General features: G+C 26.3%; 1 protein-coding gene and 1 long non-coding RNA gene across 2 annotated transcripts; one reads left to right on the top strand and one right to left on the bottom strand.

Moving 5' to 3' along the window:
- Positions 1-2,617: 2,617 nt before the first annotated feature.
- LOC118646809 lies at positions 2,618-11,304 on the bottom strand. Its single transcript, XM_036290506.1, has 8 exons — positions 10,028-11,304; positions 9,379-9,611; positions 9,176-9,292; positions 8,608-9,019; positions 7,936-8,523; positions 5,834-7,762; positions 3,680-4,028; positions 2,618-3,039 (listed from the first exon to the last, which is right to left on the bottom strand). Exons 1-7 carry the CDS (start codon positions 10,038-10,040, stop codon positions 3,754-3,756), a joined length of 3,567 nt encoding a protein of 1,188 aa, XP_036146399.1. The 5' UTR covers positions 10,041-11,304; the 3' UTR covers positions 2,618-3,039; positions 3,680-3,753.
- Positions 11,305-11,561: 257 nt separating this feature from the next.
- Positions 11,562-15,487, top strand: LOC118648820. Its single transcript, XR_004965446.1, has 4 exons — positions 11,562-11,993; positions 12,078-12,532; positions 12,615-13,045; positions 13,338-15,487. It is a non-coding gene; the product is annotated as an uncharacterized LOC118648820 (long non-coding RNA).
- The last annotated feature ends 3,428 nt before the right edge of the window (positions 15,488-18,915 follow it).

An 18,915-nucleotide genomic window follows, 5' to 3' on the forward strand; every position in this document is an offset into this window, starting at 1 on the left:
GCTTCATTATAGTCAAATGTAATGAATTTTCTACAATTCAACGCATATTGAGAAATTTTTTGCAATATAACGCTATGAATTTAATTATTGCTATCCACATCATGATGTTATCCAGCGCACTCGTAAGCAACGCATATTATCAACTTTACATTTATTAACTTATAATTTTGTTATTAATTTAATTATAGATAGTTATTTAAATGTATGGTTTATAAGAAATGCGAAGTTATTGCAAATTGTAACATATTACTTTTTTTTAATCTACACATGTCCTGGAACATGTCATACAATTTATATGCATTTCCTTATGTACGGTAGGTTCCAGGACACGTGTAGATTAAAAAAAAAGTAATATGTTTCTATCTGCAATAAATATTCTCGTATCTTTTCTAAACAATACATTAAAAAGACTCTATATTAAAACTAATAATAAAAACATAAGATAATAAATGTAAAACAGTTGATAATATGCATCGCCTACGAGTACGTTAAATAATATCATGATGTAAGTAGCAATAATACAATTAATAGTTATATTGTAGATCTATCAATATGCGTTAAGTTGTAGAAAATTCATTTAACTATAATGAAGTTTGTAGTATAGTATTAATTGAAATACTGCTACTTGCATTAAAATATATTAACTAGTTGAAATATTTCTCAGTCGTTCTATATTTCTTAACTTTATTTAATTGTTAATTTATAGAGATTAAGTCATAAAGGTTTTTTTTTAAACATATTGTTTATAAAAAATATAAACTTTTAGTGCGAATAGAAATATATTGTTTTTTTTAATCCGCCCGCGTTCTGAAACATGCCATACATTTTATATAATTTCTTTATGTATGGCATGTTCCAGGACATAGGACATAACCTCTTAAATTTAAGAAAATATTTGTCTACAAAACTAATTAAAATTAAACTTTTTTGTATTGGTAAAGTTAAGATAAGTCAATAATGAGTAGCCAATTTTTACTATTTTAAATTTATCTATATGAAAATGTTTATAATCAGTTTTGTATACGATTATTTTTTTTAATTTAAGAGGTTAGGTCCTGGAATATGCCATACATAAGGAAATGCATATAAATTGTATGGCATGTTCCAGGACATGTGTAGATTTTTTTAAAAATGTAAAATTTTTTTAATGGAGTGATTCTTAATTGGCTTTTTTATAGAATAGAGAAATTCTTTTACAGAATTAAAATGTGCACAATAATGAAGCCTGCAAATGTCAACTTAATTTAAAAAATAAAATAGAATTAAAAATATCTACTAATTTTTGATACGTAGAGCTGTCACTTGGCGAGAATACTAAAATCCGTAATGCAAAAATTATACAATATATATGTACAAAATGGAATATGTGCAAACTAGGGATAGCGTGAAAAAACAATATCATGCAAGTGGAAATAAATTAAAAGTTTAGAAAAAAGATTAATTTGTTTAGCTTTTTATATTACAAATTTGGATACAGGATGATAAAAAAAGCATTTTGAAAAAAGTTTTCATTTTCGTTATGAAGTCCAATTCATAAACTGATATTCATACGTATACTTTAATTTTAAAAAGGGATTTCCAAATCTATAAAAAATATACATGAAACTTTGATGATAATGTGCATGAATGACATTTATTAATCCTAAGTTTGACAGGCACTTTAGTATCCCCTTAATGTTTTAATCGTTCAGATATATTGAAGTATGTAACTTATCTGGGCTCATTAGGATTAGGTTAAGAATGTTTTAGCTATACATTTAACAGTCAAAAGTTATTAAATTTGAAAAATGTAAACTACTTAGGTTTATTTTTTTAACAATGACAAATAACTTTGGCCATAATTTTAGTCCTACAAAAAAAACCCGATACAAAGACAAAGAAAAGTTTAGCTAATAATAACGTATGCAACGAAACCATGAATATCATATTCTGTGCTGCAGTGTTTGATAAATAACTTTTAAAACGGAATCAACTTTTTTACAATTATTTATTAAAGTTTTATTACTATATGCGTAAGACATCAGATTTAATTCATAATGCTCCTTCATTAAATTTGCACATAAATAAAATTTAAATAACTTTTATACCAATAAGAGAATTGTTCAAATGTTGCATAGACGTTCAAACATAATAATTAAACGCTGTATCGAATTTTTATATTTTTATGAAAGAAAAACAAACATATTTTTAATCATGAATAACATAAACGTTAAACCTTCTTTAAAATCTAAAAAGAAATAAGAATTTAATGAGATATAGCTTTGAACCCATAGAAAAAAATTATGCAAAAATTACTGCACAAAAAATTGAATATTTTTGTACATGAATTTCTGCAGTTTTTATAGATTTTTGTACAAAGTTTTCGCCTTTAGAATTTTTCTACAGAATATTTTACAGAATTTTATGTAATGTTTTCTGAAGTTTTCAGAAAAAATTACATAAAATTCTGTAAAATATTCTGTAGAAAAATTCTAAAGGCGAAAACTTTGTACAAAAATCTATAAAAACTGCAGAAATTCATGTACAAAAATATTCAATTTTTTGTGCAGTAATTTTTGCATAATTTTTTCCTACGGAAAATCCGCTGCCTTATAAAATAAAATAAAATTTAAGTAAATCATGAATGCATATATGTTTTATTCAAAAAAAAAATTTTTTTTTTTTAACTGATTATGTAACCAGGTCTTTATTACATCTGGTTTTCTATCGCATAACACATTGTATGTCATTTTAATTTTATCTATTTCTGATAAAGGTGGCAGTTTTCCTTTACGCAGATATTTTGAAAAATGCATTGTTGCATCACTTATTTCTTTATCCGTCCATCGTGTTTTCTTTTGATATGTTTTACGGGCTGAAATACAAATATACTCATTAATAAAATAATGATCGAATAGAATCTTGACGCATATAATGTAATAATCACTTATTTACATGCTTGATTCTTCTGTTTTTTTGGCACATTGATTGTACTCTCACTAGAGCTGCTTAAACTTGTATTTAATATATAATCTGATAAATCACTATCTGAATATTTTCCTATTAGAAACAAAAAAAAATTAATATATCACTCAAAAATTAGAAAATAAAATAAAGTAAACAAAAAGAAAAAGAGAAAGAGAAAGAGAGATACAAATAAACAGGCATAGGGAGAAAGTTATAAGTTATATATAAATAATATGACTCAATATTAAAGTCCATAGCGCAGGCATTCCTAGGATTGACTGGTCAATGCGCAGAACAACCAAGCGTTTTGGTCAGACTTAGATGGCGTTATTGTAATCATACCTAGGATTAATTCAATGCGTGGAACAACTAAGCGTTTTGGTCAAAGTCCGAAGTAATTTTTTTAGTTTCTAACTTTTTAGTTTCTAACTAGTTTCTGACTAGCCATGTTAGTCACTCCTAGGGTGAACTAAAGATACATCAGTTAAAAGCCGAATACAAAACTATTTCGGATTTTGACCAAAATGCTTGGTTGTTCCGCGCATTAACCAGTCAATTGATCAGGGACGTTCGCGCTACGAGCTTTGATCATAACATAAACATATTATAAAAACTATATTTAATTTAAGTTACTGTAAATAATTAAATGCTATTTAAGTCTTTGTTTAAATATTTAACAAAAAAACGTCTGCCAATTTACACATTGAGGAAAAATAGTATGCCTGGTACTTACGATAAATTAAACCTTTATTTTTGGAATAAACATTTTGTTTCTTCGGTGAAATTTGTTTCTTTCCTGCTTTAAGTTTATGTAAATGTTACAGATGTACATAACTTTTTGGAATAAATATTAAACAAAAAAAACCAGTAAGAAGATAAGCATAAACAAGATTTACCTTTACTTTTATTCAATTTTTGTACATTTTGTATATTTTTTATTGTATTCTTTCGTATTCTTTTTTTATTTTGTATAATTAGTTTTTGCTTCACTTTTTGTTCTTCTTTCTCAATCTTATTTTTCTTCTTTTCTATTGAAGTATTAGTAGAAGTTTCACTTATATCATTAAATGTTTGTGATACATCTGATAAATAAAGATACAAATATGTAAATATTATATTATTAATATAACAATTTTTCCAGGATTGGGAAATCCGAGTTACTTGTAACGAAGTTACAGTTACATTTACATTTCTTTGGTAACTAATAACTATTTTGATAGTTACTTTAATAGTTACTTTTTGTAAAACATGCACTAAAATTTTTAATCAACAACCGGAGAAACTCGAGTCTACACAAGAGGAAATGTTTCGATTCCTAAAATCAAATTGCAGTATTAATATGCTAAATAATTACAATACAACTAAGAAACTTTTTATTAAATATAACAGATATTTTAAGTTCTGCATCTGCGAAACATGTTTAGCATCGGTGACTCTATAATGACGTCACAAAGAGGTCATCTTAATTATGTGATATATTTGAATTCAAAATTCTATAAAATTAATAAAAATTTTTATTAAAATTTTGCAATAAAAGGAATATATGAATCAATGTATGATAGCTGACGTAGCGTTATATTTAATTAAATTGTGATAACAGTAACATATAATTTAGTCTTTTACCTTTATAAAGTTCTCATTTAGTGTACATAAAATAATGCGTTAAAGCATATAATTAAATACAAAATATACAACAGTTAGCAAAACATAAAATATAAGATTATTATTTCTTATATTTAAAATAATGTACAACTATTTAATAAAAAATTAACTGAAAAGTAACGTCTCTTAATTTTATTAAAAACTGTAACTGTAACGAGTTATTTTTCAAAATCGATAACTGTAACTAGTTACTTTTTTAATGAAAAACTGTAATTGTAACTATAACTAGTTACTTTTACGAAGTAACTTTCCCAATCCTGAATTTATTTAATATAATAATAAATTAAAAGTAAAATATAACATTTAAGGTAGCTCTACTGTTAAACAAAAGTCTTGGAATAATAAATTTCAATATAATTAATATTTATTTTTAATTAAAAATCAGTTGCCGACTACCCCTTTTATCGGAGAAATTTAATTTAATTTAATGTTATTAAACATTGTTGCAGGTTCTCCCAAATCTTAAGCTTATATTTTTTAAATTTATATATCTAAACTTTTAAATAAAAACTTCTATATATTTTTTGAATAGTTTAAAAAGTAAATATTAAAATATAAAGTTATAAATTACTTTGATAAAAAAATTAATCTAAATTACTAGATCTATAAATTTTTAATTCTACAATATTATAATTCGAGTGTTACAGTAATGCAGTATATGCTTACACTCATCTGACGATCGAGGCCAAAAACAAATTTTGCGTTTAAATTATTTTTCCCATAATCTCATATTCTAAGCTAAATATTTTATGGCAAACATATTCTTCTTTCAATAAAGTGAAACATTTATCGCAAATTTGACATATTATTCTAATTGCTTTTTTCTTGTATTAAGAAGAATGTATTACATATAAAAAAAATATGTCAACTTGAAGCAAAGTAGTTCTTATGTGTAGCACAAAAGAAGCAACGAGCAGTAAATTTTGTGTGTATATATATATATAAGAATAATAAGAATATTATGTTTATACTAGCTTTTTCTTGATTTTTTTGAGAAGTCCTTTAAGGTTATATAAGAGGTCTAAGATTTAAAGAATTTTTGTATACCGAAACTTTTTTTTGGTGTAGCCGGTATTATTATATACATTTCTGTAGATCCGTACTGTATTAAAAAAAGAACAAATGTAAATGTATAATTTAAATAGGTTTTCCTTGGACACCCGCAAAGTTTGATCCTACGTAATAAAATTATCTTAATTAAAGTTAATTAAATGTAATTACTAACCTTGATTGAAGAAAAAAGTATTGTCTTCACTGTTGATAGTTATATCAGTTCCATAATTAGAAACTGTTGAATCCATGCCTTGAGCTTTTTCTAAAATTTTTGACATTTCCAGTATGTCGACTTTAGCAACAGGTTGTCTATAGATTTCTTTGTGGATATGTTCGTGATGACCCATGAAGTTTGCTACTCTCGTTATTTGATTATCCGATAAGTTTAAATCCACACATTTTGTTGCAACATGTTTGCGCAAAGTTGTTCCACGAAGTGCGAAGCTATTTTTTGCTCCACATAGGCTTGCAAAACTTCGCATTAGTTTACAAGCATCTAAATGTTTATTCTCATTTTCATTACTGGGTAATCCAAACAAAAAAGGATTATCTGATGACACATTAGCATCTTCTCGAAATTGTAGCAAAAGTTGAGTACTTTTTAACATATGCGCATCTAACAGTACTGGAACAGTTCTACGTAATTTACCCCGAATGGTAAATCTAACATAGTTATGAGTCCTGTCAGAATTCTGTGTAGAAATTTTACACGTAGAACCTGTCCCACAGGCACATTCATAGTTTTTAAAATCCTCAATTAAAATTCTTTCTGTTTCGCCTGCTCGACGACGATTAAACACCTGAATAGCGATGAGCGTTACCTCTGCTAATGATTTCCATATGGCATATGAAAATTCTTGTGTTAATGTTTTTGTATATTCTTCCATCTTTCTTTTCAAATAAGCGGTAAGAGTTTTAATATCACATGTTCGGGGTAATATGGTCTTTTTTTGTCGTTTTACTTTTGTACAAGTTTCTGTTACTATTTTATTTATAGTTCCGCTAAAATCTACGTCATATATTTTCATAAAATCATCAACATCTTTGCGTTTCATTAAATCTTTATCTATCATATATGTAACATCTAAGATTTTGCCAATTTTTTTTAGACAAGTACCAAGAGTAGACGCATTAGTCGGATGTTTGTACATATTTGTTTTGTAATCTAATTCTGCAACATTATTAATTGCTTCAATTACAGTTCTATAAAATTGTGGAGCATATGCGTCTGCTAAAGTATTGATTGCAGAGTTTCGATTTCTCAAGGCTAATACCAAACGACCTAGAAGACGTAAATGACCTCGTATATAAGTATTTTGATGTTGATGAATTTGTGTTTTACACATACTATTTCCATATAGAATGATAGCACGATCGTATCTAATAGTTTTAGTAACTTCATCTTCTTGCAAGATAGGTAATATTTCTATTCTCATTCTTCTACTAGCTTCTGGATGATATCTGCCAATAGTTCGCCGAGCATTTTGTAAAAGTGTTCGCGAAGAAAGTGATCCTTCAATTTCGTTACATTGTTGAACGTGATGTCTTAAATTATTTCGAGCATAAAATCCATTACAATATGGACAATTAACAAAATTTATACCATATCGTTTTTCTTTTTGTCTAGGTCTTCGAACTGTTATCATTCGACCATGATTATATTCTTTTGTTACATTAAAAATGAAATTTCCTTCTTTTCTAACATTTCCTATTTTACGCAAACGTTCAGCACATCCTTTTGGTAAATGCATAAAATCTTTGACTAGATCCTCATCACAATGTTTGCTTTCCAAATGACGCACTATTTTACTTTGCAGAGTGTGACAAAATAGACAAAAATTTTTTTTATTATTTCCTTGAGGACCACGTGATAATTCAGTAATTAGTTCAGATTCATCACAGGCACTATTTCCAGGAATATTAAACTTGAATTCATTATATTTCTTTTTTTCAGGTACATTACTTACTTCATTAATACTATTTTCTGAGTTTGTTGTTACTCCTGTTTTATTAATTTCTAAACTTTCAGTTTCATTTGGTATATATTCGCTAGTAGTATCTTGAGTTACATTTGTCCATGAATTATCACCATTGCTATCATCTTAAATAAAAACAAAAATAAGTATTATAAACAAAAAATTATTCCTAGCACTTTAATATTCTTAGTGAATATAAGTAAACTTTACATATAAATAACATTAATAATTACATTACTAATTATATTCGAAGTCTTTACTTTAAAAAATTTATTATTGTTTTTATTATAATACTTACTATAACTTGAGAAATTTGAATATGATACGTTATTTTTCAGATCGTTAGATTGCTTATGTTTCTTTCTCTCAGGACATGTAAGTATTTCTTGTTTATTTTCTCTTTCATTAATTTCTTTTGAATTTGCTTTTAAAATAATATACTTTGGTTTACTATATCTAACATGTTCAGTAATTATACACTTCCTTTTTGAATTATTATTGCAATCATTATTCAAATATGTTGTGATTTCCTTATCATGCATGTTTTTGGAAACAGAAGGTAAAATATTTTTGATTTGCATTCCGTTGTTTTTAGTCATTAAACTTTCTTCTTGTTCTGTGATCGTAAACTGGGTGAAATCTTTATCTAATTGTTGAGAACTACACAATTGTTTTTTTGACTCTTTGACAGTAGTATCACCTTTCTGAATATCACAATATGCTATTTCAGTTTCAGATGTCTGTTTTAATTGTTTATTTAATTTACTAGTCTCATTTAAAAAAACATCATTTATTATATTATCCTCGCAATCAGAGGACATATAATATCCATTTGGATTCAAATAATTTCTCACTTCATTATTCTTAGAATTATTTTCAATTTGATCTCAAATATAAAAGAAATTGTTAAAATATTTATAATTGTTACAACATTTATTAAAATTGTAAAGGATATAACATTTATACTTACTTTTAATTTGTACATTAAGACCTGAAGAACTATCTATAATTATGTTTTCACATGCATCCTTTTTCTCTAATGTAGTTTTTCTTAATAATGACTTTTTTTTGTTTGTATTTTGTATTGGTAAGATTTCATTTTCAATATCAGTAATATTATTATGTATATAATCTTCATTTAAATTCATATCGCTTGATTTATTATTTATGTTGCAATTTGTTGATTGATTAGTACTAAGAAATTCATATATTTCAGTTTCAGATTTTCTCAAAGAGATTAAGCTTGAATCTATAATGTTACTTATATCGCTGCTTGATGTGTTAGTTTTATTATTGTGTTTTATTTCATTGCTATCCAAAATATTTTCTTTGTTGTTGCTATTTGCAGCAAAATTGTTAACAGTTGCATTTACATTATGTAGCTGAAATATTATATGTACAGTACAGTTCGTATTGTAAGTTTGAATTGGAATAGTAAAACATTTATAGTTTTTCATTTTTTCTTTTAATTATGGAATATTTCATTACTATATGTATATTCTTATTAAAAAAAATAGAATACTATTTATATTACTTACGTTGGATATATTGATATTATCATTGTATACTATTTTTTTAGTATCAGTACAGACAGTATTTTTCAGTACATAATTATAATTTAAAGAATCTTTCTTATCCATTATTTCTTTTATATACTGTAATTAAAAATATAATTAAAAATGTAATCTTGAATATATATATAATGCTCAATTATGAAAGTGATTTTATAATAATTTCTTACATTTTGGTTGTTTTCTTCCATATTTGCTTTTTTTACAGATTTTCTATTGGTGTTAAATTGATTTTCTTCGTTTTTCATTACAGCAGCCTCAGAAATTGTCCTTTGCGTTTTATAATCTTTTATAATATCTACTAATTTAATTGATATATTGCGTATTTTAATTTCTTTTTTATTCGCCATTGGTTGCATCAAACTATTTATCTCTGTATTATTTCTAAATAGTTTTTTAATTCCTATATAAAAATAACACTTGTATAACAATTTCTAAAAAATTTGCATCAAAATATTGCACTTTATTAGAGACTGTATTGAAACAAATTCTTTCTGATTTTATTAAAAATATACTATAACCCTGGTGAAAATGTAAAATTGGAGCGTAAGTCGAATGTAAAGAGAGAGTAATAGAAGCGTTAACAAACCTTCTACGAAGCGCAAATTGAAACAATGAAATGTAAAAGAAGCGTTAACGCTTCTTTTACATTTCATTGTTTCAATTTGCGCTTCGTAGAAGGTTTGTTAACGCTTCTATTACTCTCTCTTTACATTCGACTTACGCTCCGATTTTACATTTTCACCAGAGAACTTACGAAACATTGTTATTATATTTATATGAGAAAATATAAATTAATAGGTTAGTTAAAATTCTTACGTGTCTTCGGCATTTTTATGCTTTCTTGAAACTTACGAAGAGAAAACTTAATAAATCTTTTACGACATTTTTATAGATGTCGAGAAATATTGTTTTATACTATTTTATATATTCATTGCCTCTATTTTTCGTACCACCAACGTTAATTTTTTACATATAAGAAACATTACATCAATACATGTTTCTAAACTATCAGGTCATATTGGGCGCGTTCAGCAGACAGACCGTATTGGTGAACACTCAGTGATTCTCTAACATGATTGGCTCTGGCCTTTAATTAGTTAGAATTAGAAGCAGAAACCAATCATAGTAAAGAATCACTGAGAGCGATCACACTCCGCTCCGTTTGCTACCTATTTTTCATCTTGCGTGTTCCAAAAAATTCTCTATATAATCTGTTCATTTTTACTGCACTATTATATATATATTATACAGCTGCAATAAGTTATAGGGCCGCCGCACAAATTTCTGCATAACACAAAATACATAACGCACAAGAGAATTAACCAGTCAAGGGTCTTTATCTTTATCCTGAAGAGGAAAATATACGACTCTGATTGATTAATTCTTTTATGCGTCATGCACTATGCGTTATGCAAACGCATAGACATAAAGTGAGTTTTTTAATTTCGATTGATCAATCACATTATGCGCAGATGCAACTTTGCTCTGTAAAAAATTTATTTGCGCACCGTGCGATTGAGTAATCGATGAATTAAAAAACTCACCTATAGTAAGTATAGACCGAGCATCCACTGTACACGCGTAAAGAAACACTGCATACGAAAAGAAAGACAAAAGATATAAGATGAGTTTCTTTCTCTTTTTAATGACGGAGAAATGGGGAGCACTTCTCCGGCATTAAAAAGAGAGAAACTCATCTCATGCTCGGTCTACAATGTCAGCAGGAGTAATAGAGTAAGGAGTAAAAGTAACAATTAACCAATTAAAAACCGGGAGTAAACGAAATGGGCAAATCTCATTTCATATTTCTTATTTCTTACTCCTACTCCATTACTCTTGCTGACATTGTAGACCAAGCATTATATTTTTTGTCTTTCTTTTCGTATGCATCAACCCTTATACAGTGGATGCTCGGTCTATACTTACTGTCTATGTGCAAAAGTCTATGCGGCGGACCTTACTGCATCTGTATAGGGCTACGTTCCGTTTCAACGCATGATGCGCATAAGCCCTCGTCTACAATAAAGATTTAAGCTTTAAGCCGCAAGAAATTAACCAATCACAATCGAGTATTCTTATAAAAATCTACTGTGATTGGCCAGTTTCTTACGGCTTAAAGCTTAAATCCTTCATTGTAGACTAGGGGCTCGATTCTTGAATTCATTCGCAAGAGAAACGTATTCGCAAATTCTGTTCTTACAGAAAAGTTGAAAATTTATTGGCTATCGTATGGCTTTCAACCAATAAACTTGCAACTTTTCTGTTAGAGCGGATATTTGCGCATACGTTTTCTTGCGAATAAATTCAAGAATCAAGCCCTAGGGCTAATGCATTGTTCATCCTTGTTTAACGTTTGACGAACAACAAGGATGAACGATGCATCATGCGTATTATGCGTGAAACGGAACGCACCCTAGTAGTGCAGCGAAAATGAACAAACATTATATATATATATATAATTTTTTGGAACACGCAAGATGGAAAACATAACCTGGTAGTTCAGAAACACGTATTAATGTAATGCTTTTATAATTAATAAGCTTTTTAGAAATTGTTATACGTGTCTTATTTTTGTATAGGCATTAAACAGCAATTTACAAATAATACAAAGATTTCGTTCGATACAACCAACGGCGAGTACAAAAGAAATTAAAATACGTAATATATCAATTAAATTAATAGATATTATAAATGATTATAAGAGGCAAGGAATTAAAACTGTTGTAGTAAAAAACAAAGAAAATCTGTAAAAAAAGGAAGTATTGAGGGGAACAATCAAAATGTAGGAAATTATTATAAAATTACTTTCATAATTGAGCATTTTATACATTCAAGATTATATTTTTAATTATATATTTAATTACAGTATCCAGAAGAAATAATGGATAAGAAAGATTCTTTAAATTATAATTATATACTGAAAAGTACTGTCAGTATTGGTACTGAAAAAACATTGATACTGAAGTAGCAACAATTTTTCAGTAGCGAAAATACAGAATACAATAATAAAACTAACACATCAAGCAGCGATATAAGTAACATTATAGATTCAAGCTTATATAATCTCTTTGACAAAATCTGAAACTGAAATATGCAAATTTCTTAGTACTAATCAATCAACAAGTTGCAACATAAATAATAAATCAAGGGACATAAACTTAAATAAAAATTATATACATAATATTATTGAAAATAAAATCTTACCAATACTAAATATAAACAAAAAAGCTGTTATTAAGAAAAACTACATTAGAGAAAAAGGATGCATATAGAAACACAATTGAAGATAATTCTTCTGGTCTTAATGCATAATAATTAAAGGTAAGTTTAAAATGTCCTATCCTTTACAATTTAAATAAATGTAACAATTATAAATATTTTAATAATTTTTTTAATTTTCTAGATCAAATTAAAATGATTTTTAAAATAATGAAATGAGGAATTATTTGATTCCAAATGGATGTTGTATGTCCTCCGATTGCGAAGATAATATAATAAATGATATTTCTTTAAATAAAACTAGCAAAATGAATATACTATCAAAGCAGACATTTGAAATTGAAACAGAATATTGTAATATTCAGAAAGGTGGTATACTGCCAAAAAGTCAACGAAACAATTGTATATTCTCAACAAGATGAAGATGAAGATTTTACACAGTTTACTGTCACACAACATGAAAATTTAATGACTAAAAACATGCAAAACAAAAACATTTTACATTCCGTTGCCAAAAACATACATGATAAGAAAATTACAACACATTTGAATAATGATTGCAATAATAATTTAAAAAAGAGAAGTTACTGAATATGTTAAATATAATAAACCAAGGTACATTATTTTAAAAACAAATTTTTTTAGAAAATTAATAAAAAAGAAAATAAAAAAAAATATTGCGAGAAAAAATGTAACTATTTGAAAAACAACGTATTACATTCAAATTTATCAAGATATATTAAGTATTACAATAAAAACAAATTTTTGAAAAGTAAAAACTTCAAATATAATTAGTAATGCAATTAGTAATATTATTTATATGTAAAGTTAATTTATATTCACTAAGAAAATTAAAGTGCTAGGAATAATTTTTTGTTTTTAATACAAATTTTTGTTTTTATTTTAGATGGTAGCAATGACGATAGTTTATGACCAAATGTAACACAAGATATTACTAGTGAATATATACCAAATAAAACTAAAAGTTTAGAAACTAATAAAACAGGAGTAACAACAAACTCAGAAAATAGTATTAATAAAGTAATGTATCTGAAAGAAATAAATATGATCAACTAAATTTAATATTCCTGGAAATAGTGGCTGTGATAAATCTGAATTAATTACTAAATTATCACGTGGTCTTCAAGGCAACAAAAAAATTTTTGTTTATTTTCTCACACTCTGCAAAATAAAATAGCGCGTCATTTGGAAACCAAACATTGTAATGAAGATCTAGTTGAAGATTTTATGCATTTACCAGGAGGATGTGCTGAACGTTTGCGTAAAATGGCAAGTAAAATTAAAGAAGTAAATTTTATTTTTATATGCAATCATGATCGAATAATAACAGTTAGAAAACTTACAAAAAAAGAAAAACAATAAAGTATAAATTTTGATAACTGCGTCTATTGTAATGGATTTTATGCGCGAAATAATTTAAGACATTATTTCCAGCAGTGTAATAAAATTAAAAAATCACATTTTTTGTGAATCTTACAAAAAACTCGGCAAAGTATTGTCAAATATTACCCAGAGGCAAGTAGAAGAATAAGAGTAAAAATATTGCATATCTTGCAAGAAGATGAAGTAATCAAAACTATTAGATACAATCGTACAATCATTCTGTATAGAAATAGTATTTGTAAAACGCAAATTCATCAACATCCAATACTATGCAAGATTATTTGTTTTTTAGGTCGTTTAGTATTAGCTTTTAGAAATTGATACTCTGATATTAACACTTTAGCAGCTGCATATACTCCAGAATTTTACAGAACTTTAATTAAGGCAATTAATGATATTGAAGAATTAGATTAAAACTATAACAAATATATATATACACATTCGACTAATGCTTCTATTCTTGTTTAAAAAAGATTAGTAGAATCTTAGATGTTACATATATGATAGATAAAAATTTAATAAAGCGGAAAGATGTTGATGATTTTACGAAAAATATATGATGTAGAAGTTTTAGCGGAATTATAAATAAAGTAGCAACAAAAACTCATATAAAAGTTAAACGACAAAAAAAGATGATATTACCTCAACACGTAACATTAAATTTCTTAGTGATTATTTAAAAAAAATGGAAGAATATAGTAAAATATTAACAAAAGAATTTTCATATGCAATGTGGAAACCATTAGCAGAGATAACACTCATCGCCATTCAAGTTTTTAATCATTGTCGAGCTGGAGGAACAGAAAGAATTTTAATTAAAGACTTTAAAAACCATGAGTGTGATTATGGGACAGGTTCTATAAAAATTGTATACAAGATTCATTTGATAAGACCTATGACTATATTAGATTTACTATTCGCGGTAAATTACATAGAACTCTTCCAGTACTGTTAGATGCACATATATTAAAAAGTATTCAACTTTTGCTATAATTTCAAAAAAATGCTAATGTGCCATCAGATAATCTTTTTTGTTTGGATTACCCAATAATTAAAATGAAAATAAACATGCTTATAAACAAATGCGAGGTTTTGCAAGCCTATGTGGAGTAAAAAATAGCTCCGCACTTTGTCTAACTACTTTGCGCAAACATGTGCAACAGAATGAGTGGATATAAACTTGTTGGATAATCAAATGTCGAGAGTAGCAAACTTCATGGATCATCATAATATCATACCTACAAAACATATCTACAAAAAAATCTATAGCAACCTGTTGCTAAAGTCGACATACTAGAAATGTCAAAAATTTTAGAAAAAAATCAAGGCGTGGATATAACAGTTTCTAATGATGGAGTTGACATAACTATCAACAGTAAAGACGATAATTTTTTCTTCAATCAAGGTTAATAATTATATTAAGTTTAATTCATTTTAATTAAGGTAATTTTATTATGTAGGATCAAACTTTGCGGGGGTCCAAGGGAAACTTATTTAAATTGTACATTTACATTTGTTCTTTTTTTTGTACAGTACGGACCTACAAAAATGTAATAACACTAGCTACAGAAAAAATGTTCGATATACGTAAAATTCTCTAAATCTTTCACCATTTCACTCTTATATGCAACCTTAAGAGGATTCTTCCCAAAATCTAAAGAAAGAAAATATTCTTATAAAGAAATCCATTGCTCGTTGCTTCTTTGTGCTACACGTAAAGTGCTACTCTGCTTCAAGTTAACATATTTTTTTTATAAAACTTATTCCTCTTAATACGAGAAGAAAACAATTAGTAGAATATGTCATAAATTTGTGATAAATGCTTTACCTTATTAAAAAAGGAATGTTTGCCATAAAATATTTAGTTTAGTATATGAGATTATGGAAAAAATAATTTTATACTAAAAATATGTTTTTGGCATTAATCGTCAGATCAGTGTTAGCGTATACTGCATTACTATAACAATCGAATTATAATACTCTAAGAATAATAATTTATAGATTTACCAATTGAGATTAATTTTTTGCATCAAAGTAATCTATAATTTTATATTTTAATATTTATTTTTTAAATTGTTCAAAGAATATACAGAAGATTTTATTAAAAATTTTAGGTATATGATTTGAAAAACTTAAAGAGATTTGGAAGAACCTGCAATAATATTAAATTAAATTAAATTTTTCTTATAAGAGGTGTAATCAGTAACTGATTTTTAATTACAAATAAATAAATACTACTTGTATTGAAGTTTATTGTTCCAAGACTTGTTATTAATAGAGCTACAACCTTAAATGTTGTGTTTTACCTTTAATGTTATTATTATGAAAAATTTAGGGTTGGAAAAGTTACTTTGCAAAAGTAACTAGTTACAATTACAGTTTTATCATTAAAAAAGTTACTAATTACAGTTACAAGTTATCGATTTTGCAAAATAATTTGTTACAGTTACTAAAAAGATAACGAGTCGTTACTTCTTAGTTATTTTTTTTTTAAATAGTTATACATTATTTAAATATAAGAACAGAAAAATTAAGTATGTAAATAAGCGATAGTTATATTATATGCGTCAAGGTTTTATTTGATATTATTTTATTAATGACTATATTTAAATTTTAGCCTGTAAAATATATCAAAGGTAAACACGATGGACAGATAAAGAAATAACAGATGTGCAAAAATGTAATTTTTTAAATATCTGCGTAAAGGAAAACTGCCACCTTTATCAGAAATAAGTGACATACAATGTCTTAAGCCATAAGAAACCTGATTTAATGACATAGTTACATTATCAGTTAAGAAAAAACAAAACTTGCGATTGAAACATACATATGCATTCATGATTTATTTAATTTTAATTCTATAAGACAGCGGATTTTAAAGTCATATCTCATTAAATTTCTTTTCCTTTTTTAGTTTTCAAGAATGTTTAAGGTATATGTTATTTATAATTAAAGATATGTTTGTCTTTCTTTTGCATGTTAGGCATCGAAATTGTTTTGCAAATGTATTGTGTCCTTTATATTTTTCCAATTATTTGTTTAAATATTATATTTAAATTTTGTCCTTATGTGAAAATATAGTTTTTGATATTACATTATATACTCAAAAAATATATTAAATATTGTAAATATATATGTAATAGCGTTTTCTACTGGAGAAAAAACTGGTGCAGCACCAGCACTGCAGTAAATTTTGATGAAAAACTTCACTAGCGTAATAATAGTGCAGGTTTAATGTGGTTCAGTGGAACACATCAGTAGACAGATTTAAAATTAAACAATTTCATTGTTATAAAGTTTACTAAAATAATGTAATAACATATAATGTAATACACCTTAAAGCACAAACATAACATCTATTTTAATTTGCACTGGCACCTTCCACCGTCTCGAAAGACGGTGGAACAAACGTTGCACTCAGTGTAATTTTTTGCACTAATTTTGTCAGTAGAACATTAAACACTGAAAATATGTGAACTGATTTTCACAGTGGAACAATAAAATTGCACTCAGTGCGCACCAGTGTTGCACTAGTTTTTCCAATAGAAAACGTTATAAGAAAAAAGAATTCATAAAGAATGAAACGTTCGTTTTTATATATTACTTTCACTCATATTTTTATAAATATATAAAAATTTAATAGAGCATTTTATTATGTTTAAACATCTGTGTAAAATTTGAGCACTATTTTCTTATTGCTTTACAAGTTTTTTAAATTTACATTTATTTTTATGTAAAATAATTAATATTGCATATATCATAATTAATAGTTTTTATGTACAAATTTAATGAAAAAGAAGCATTATAAATTAAATGTAATGTCTTACGCATATAGTAATAAAACTCTAATAAATAATTGTAAAAAAGTTAAATCCATTTTAAAAGTTATTTATCAAAAACTGCAGCACAGAATATGATATTCATGCTTTCGTTGCATACATCATTATTAGTTAATTTTTTCTTTACTTATCATTGTATTTGGTTTCTTTGTAGGACTAAAATTGTGGCCAAAGTTATTTGCCATTGTTAAAAAAAATAAACCTAAAAAACAGTTTACATTTTTCAAATTTTAATGACTTTTGACTGTTAATGTATAGCTAAAACATTCTTAACATAATCCCGATAAGCCCAATTAGGTTACATACTCTAATATATTTACAATTAAATCATTAAGGGGATACTAAAGTGCCATCAAACTTTGTGGATAAGTGTCATTCATGCACATCATTAACAAGATTTTACACGTATTTCTTTTATAGATTTGGAAATCCTTTTCCAGAATTAAAGTATACGTACTCATATCAGTTTATGAATTGCACTTCATACCGAGAATAAAAATTTTTTTAAATTGCTTTTTTTATAATCTTGTATCCGAATTTATAATTATAAAAAGCTGAAGAAGTTAATATTTTTTTAAGCTTTTAATTTATTTCCACTTGCACGATATTGTTTTTTCATTCTATCCCTAGCCCGCACACATTTCATTTTGTACATATATATTATACAATTATTGTATTAAGCAAATATCCTCGCAAAATGACAGCTCTACGTATCAAAAATTAGTAGATATTTTTAATTCTATTTTATTTTTTAAATTAAGTCGACATTTACGGTGTTTATTTTTGTGCACACTTTAATTCTGTAAAAGAATTTTTCTATTCTATAAAAAAGTCAATTAAGAATCACTTCATTAAAAAAAATTTCACATTTTTTTTTTTAATTTACACATGTCCTGGAACATGCCATACAATTTATATGCAATTCCGTATGTATGGCATGTTCCCCAGGACGCGGATAGATTTAAAAAAAAACAATATATTCCTATTTACACTAAAAGTTTTTATTTTTCATAAACAATATGTTTAAAAAACCTACATGTTTAAAAAAACTTGCATAGTAGGCAATGTATATTATCAACTGTTTTACGTTTATTAACTTATGATTTTATTATTAGTTTTATTATAGAGTTTTTTTAATGTATTGTTTATGAAAAGATACGAATACATATTGCAGATAGAAACATATTACTAATTTTTAAATCTACACATGTCCTGAAACATGTCATACATAGGGAAATATAA

This window comes from Monomorium pharaonis, chromosome 1, assembly GCF_013373865.1.
Source record: "Monomorium pharaonis isolate MP-MQ-018 chromosome 1, ASM1337386v2, whole genome shotgun sequence".
NCBI classification, from domain to species: domain Eukaryota; kingdom Metazoa; phylum Arthropoda; class Insecta; order Hymenoptera; family Formicidae; genus Monomorium; species Monomorium pharaonis.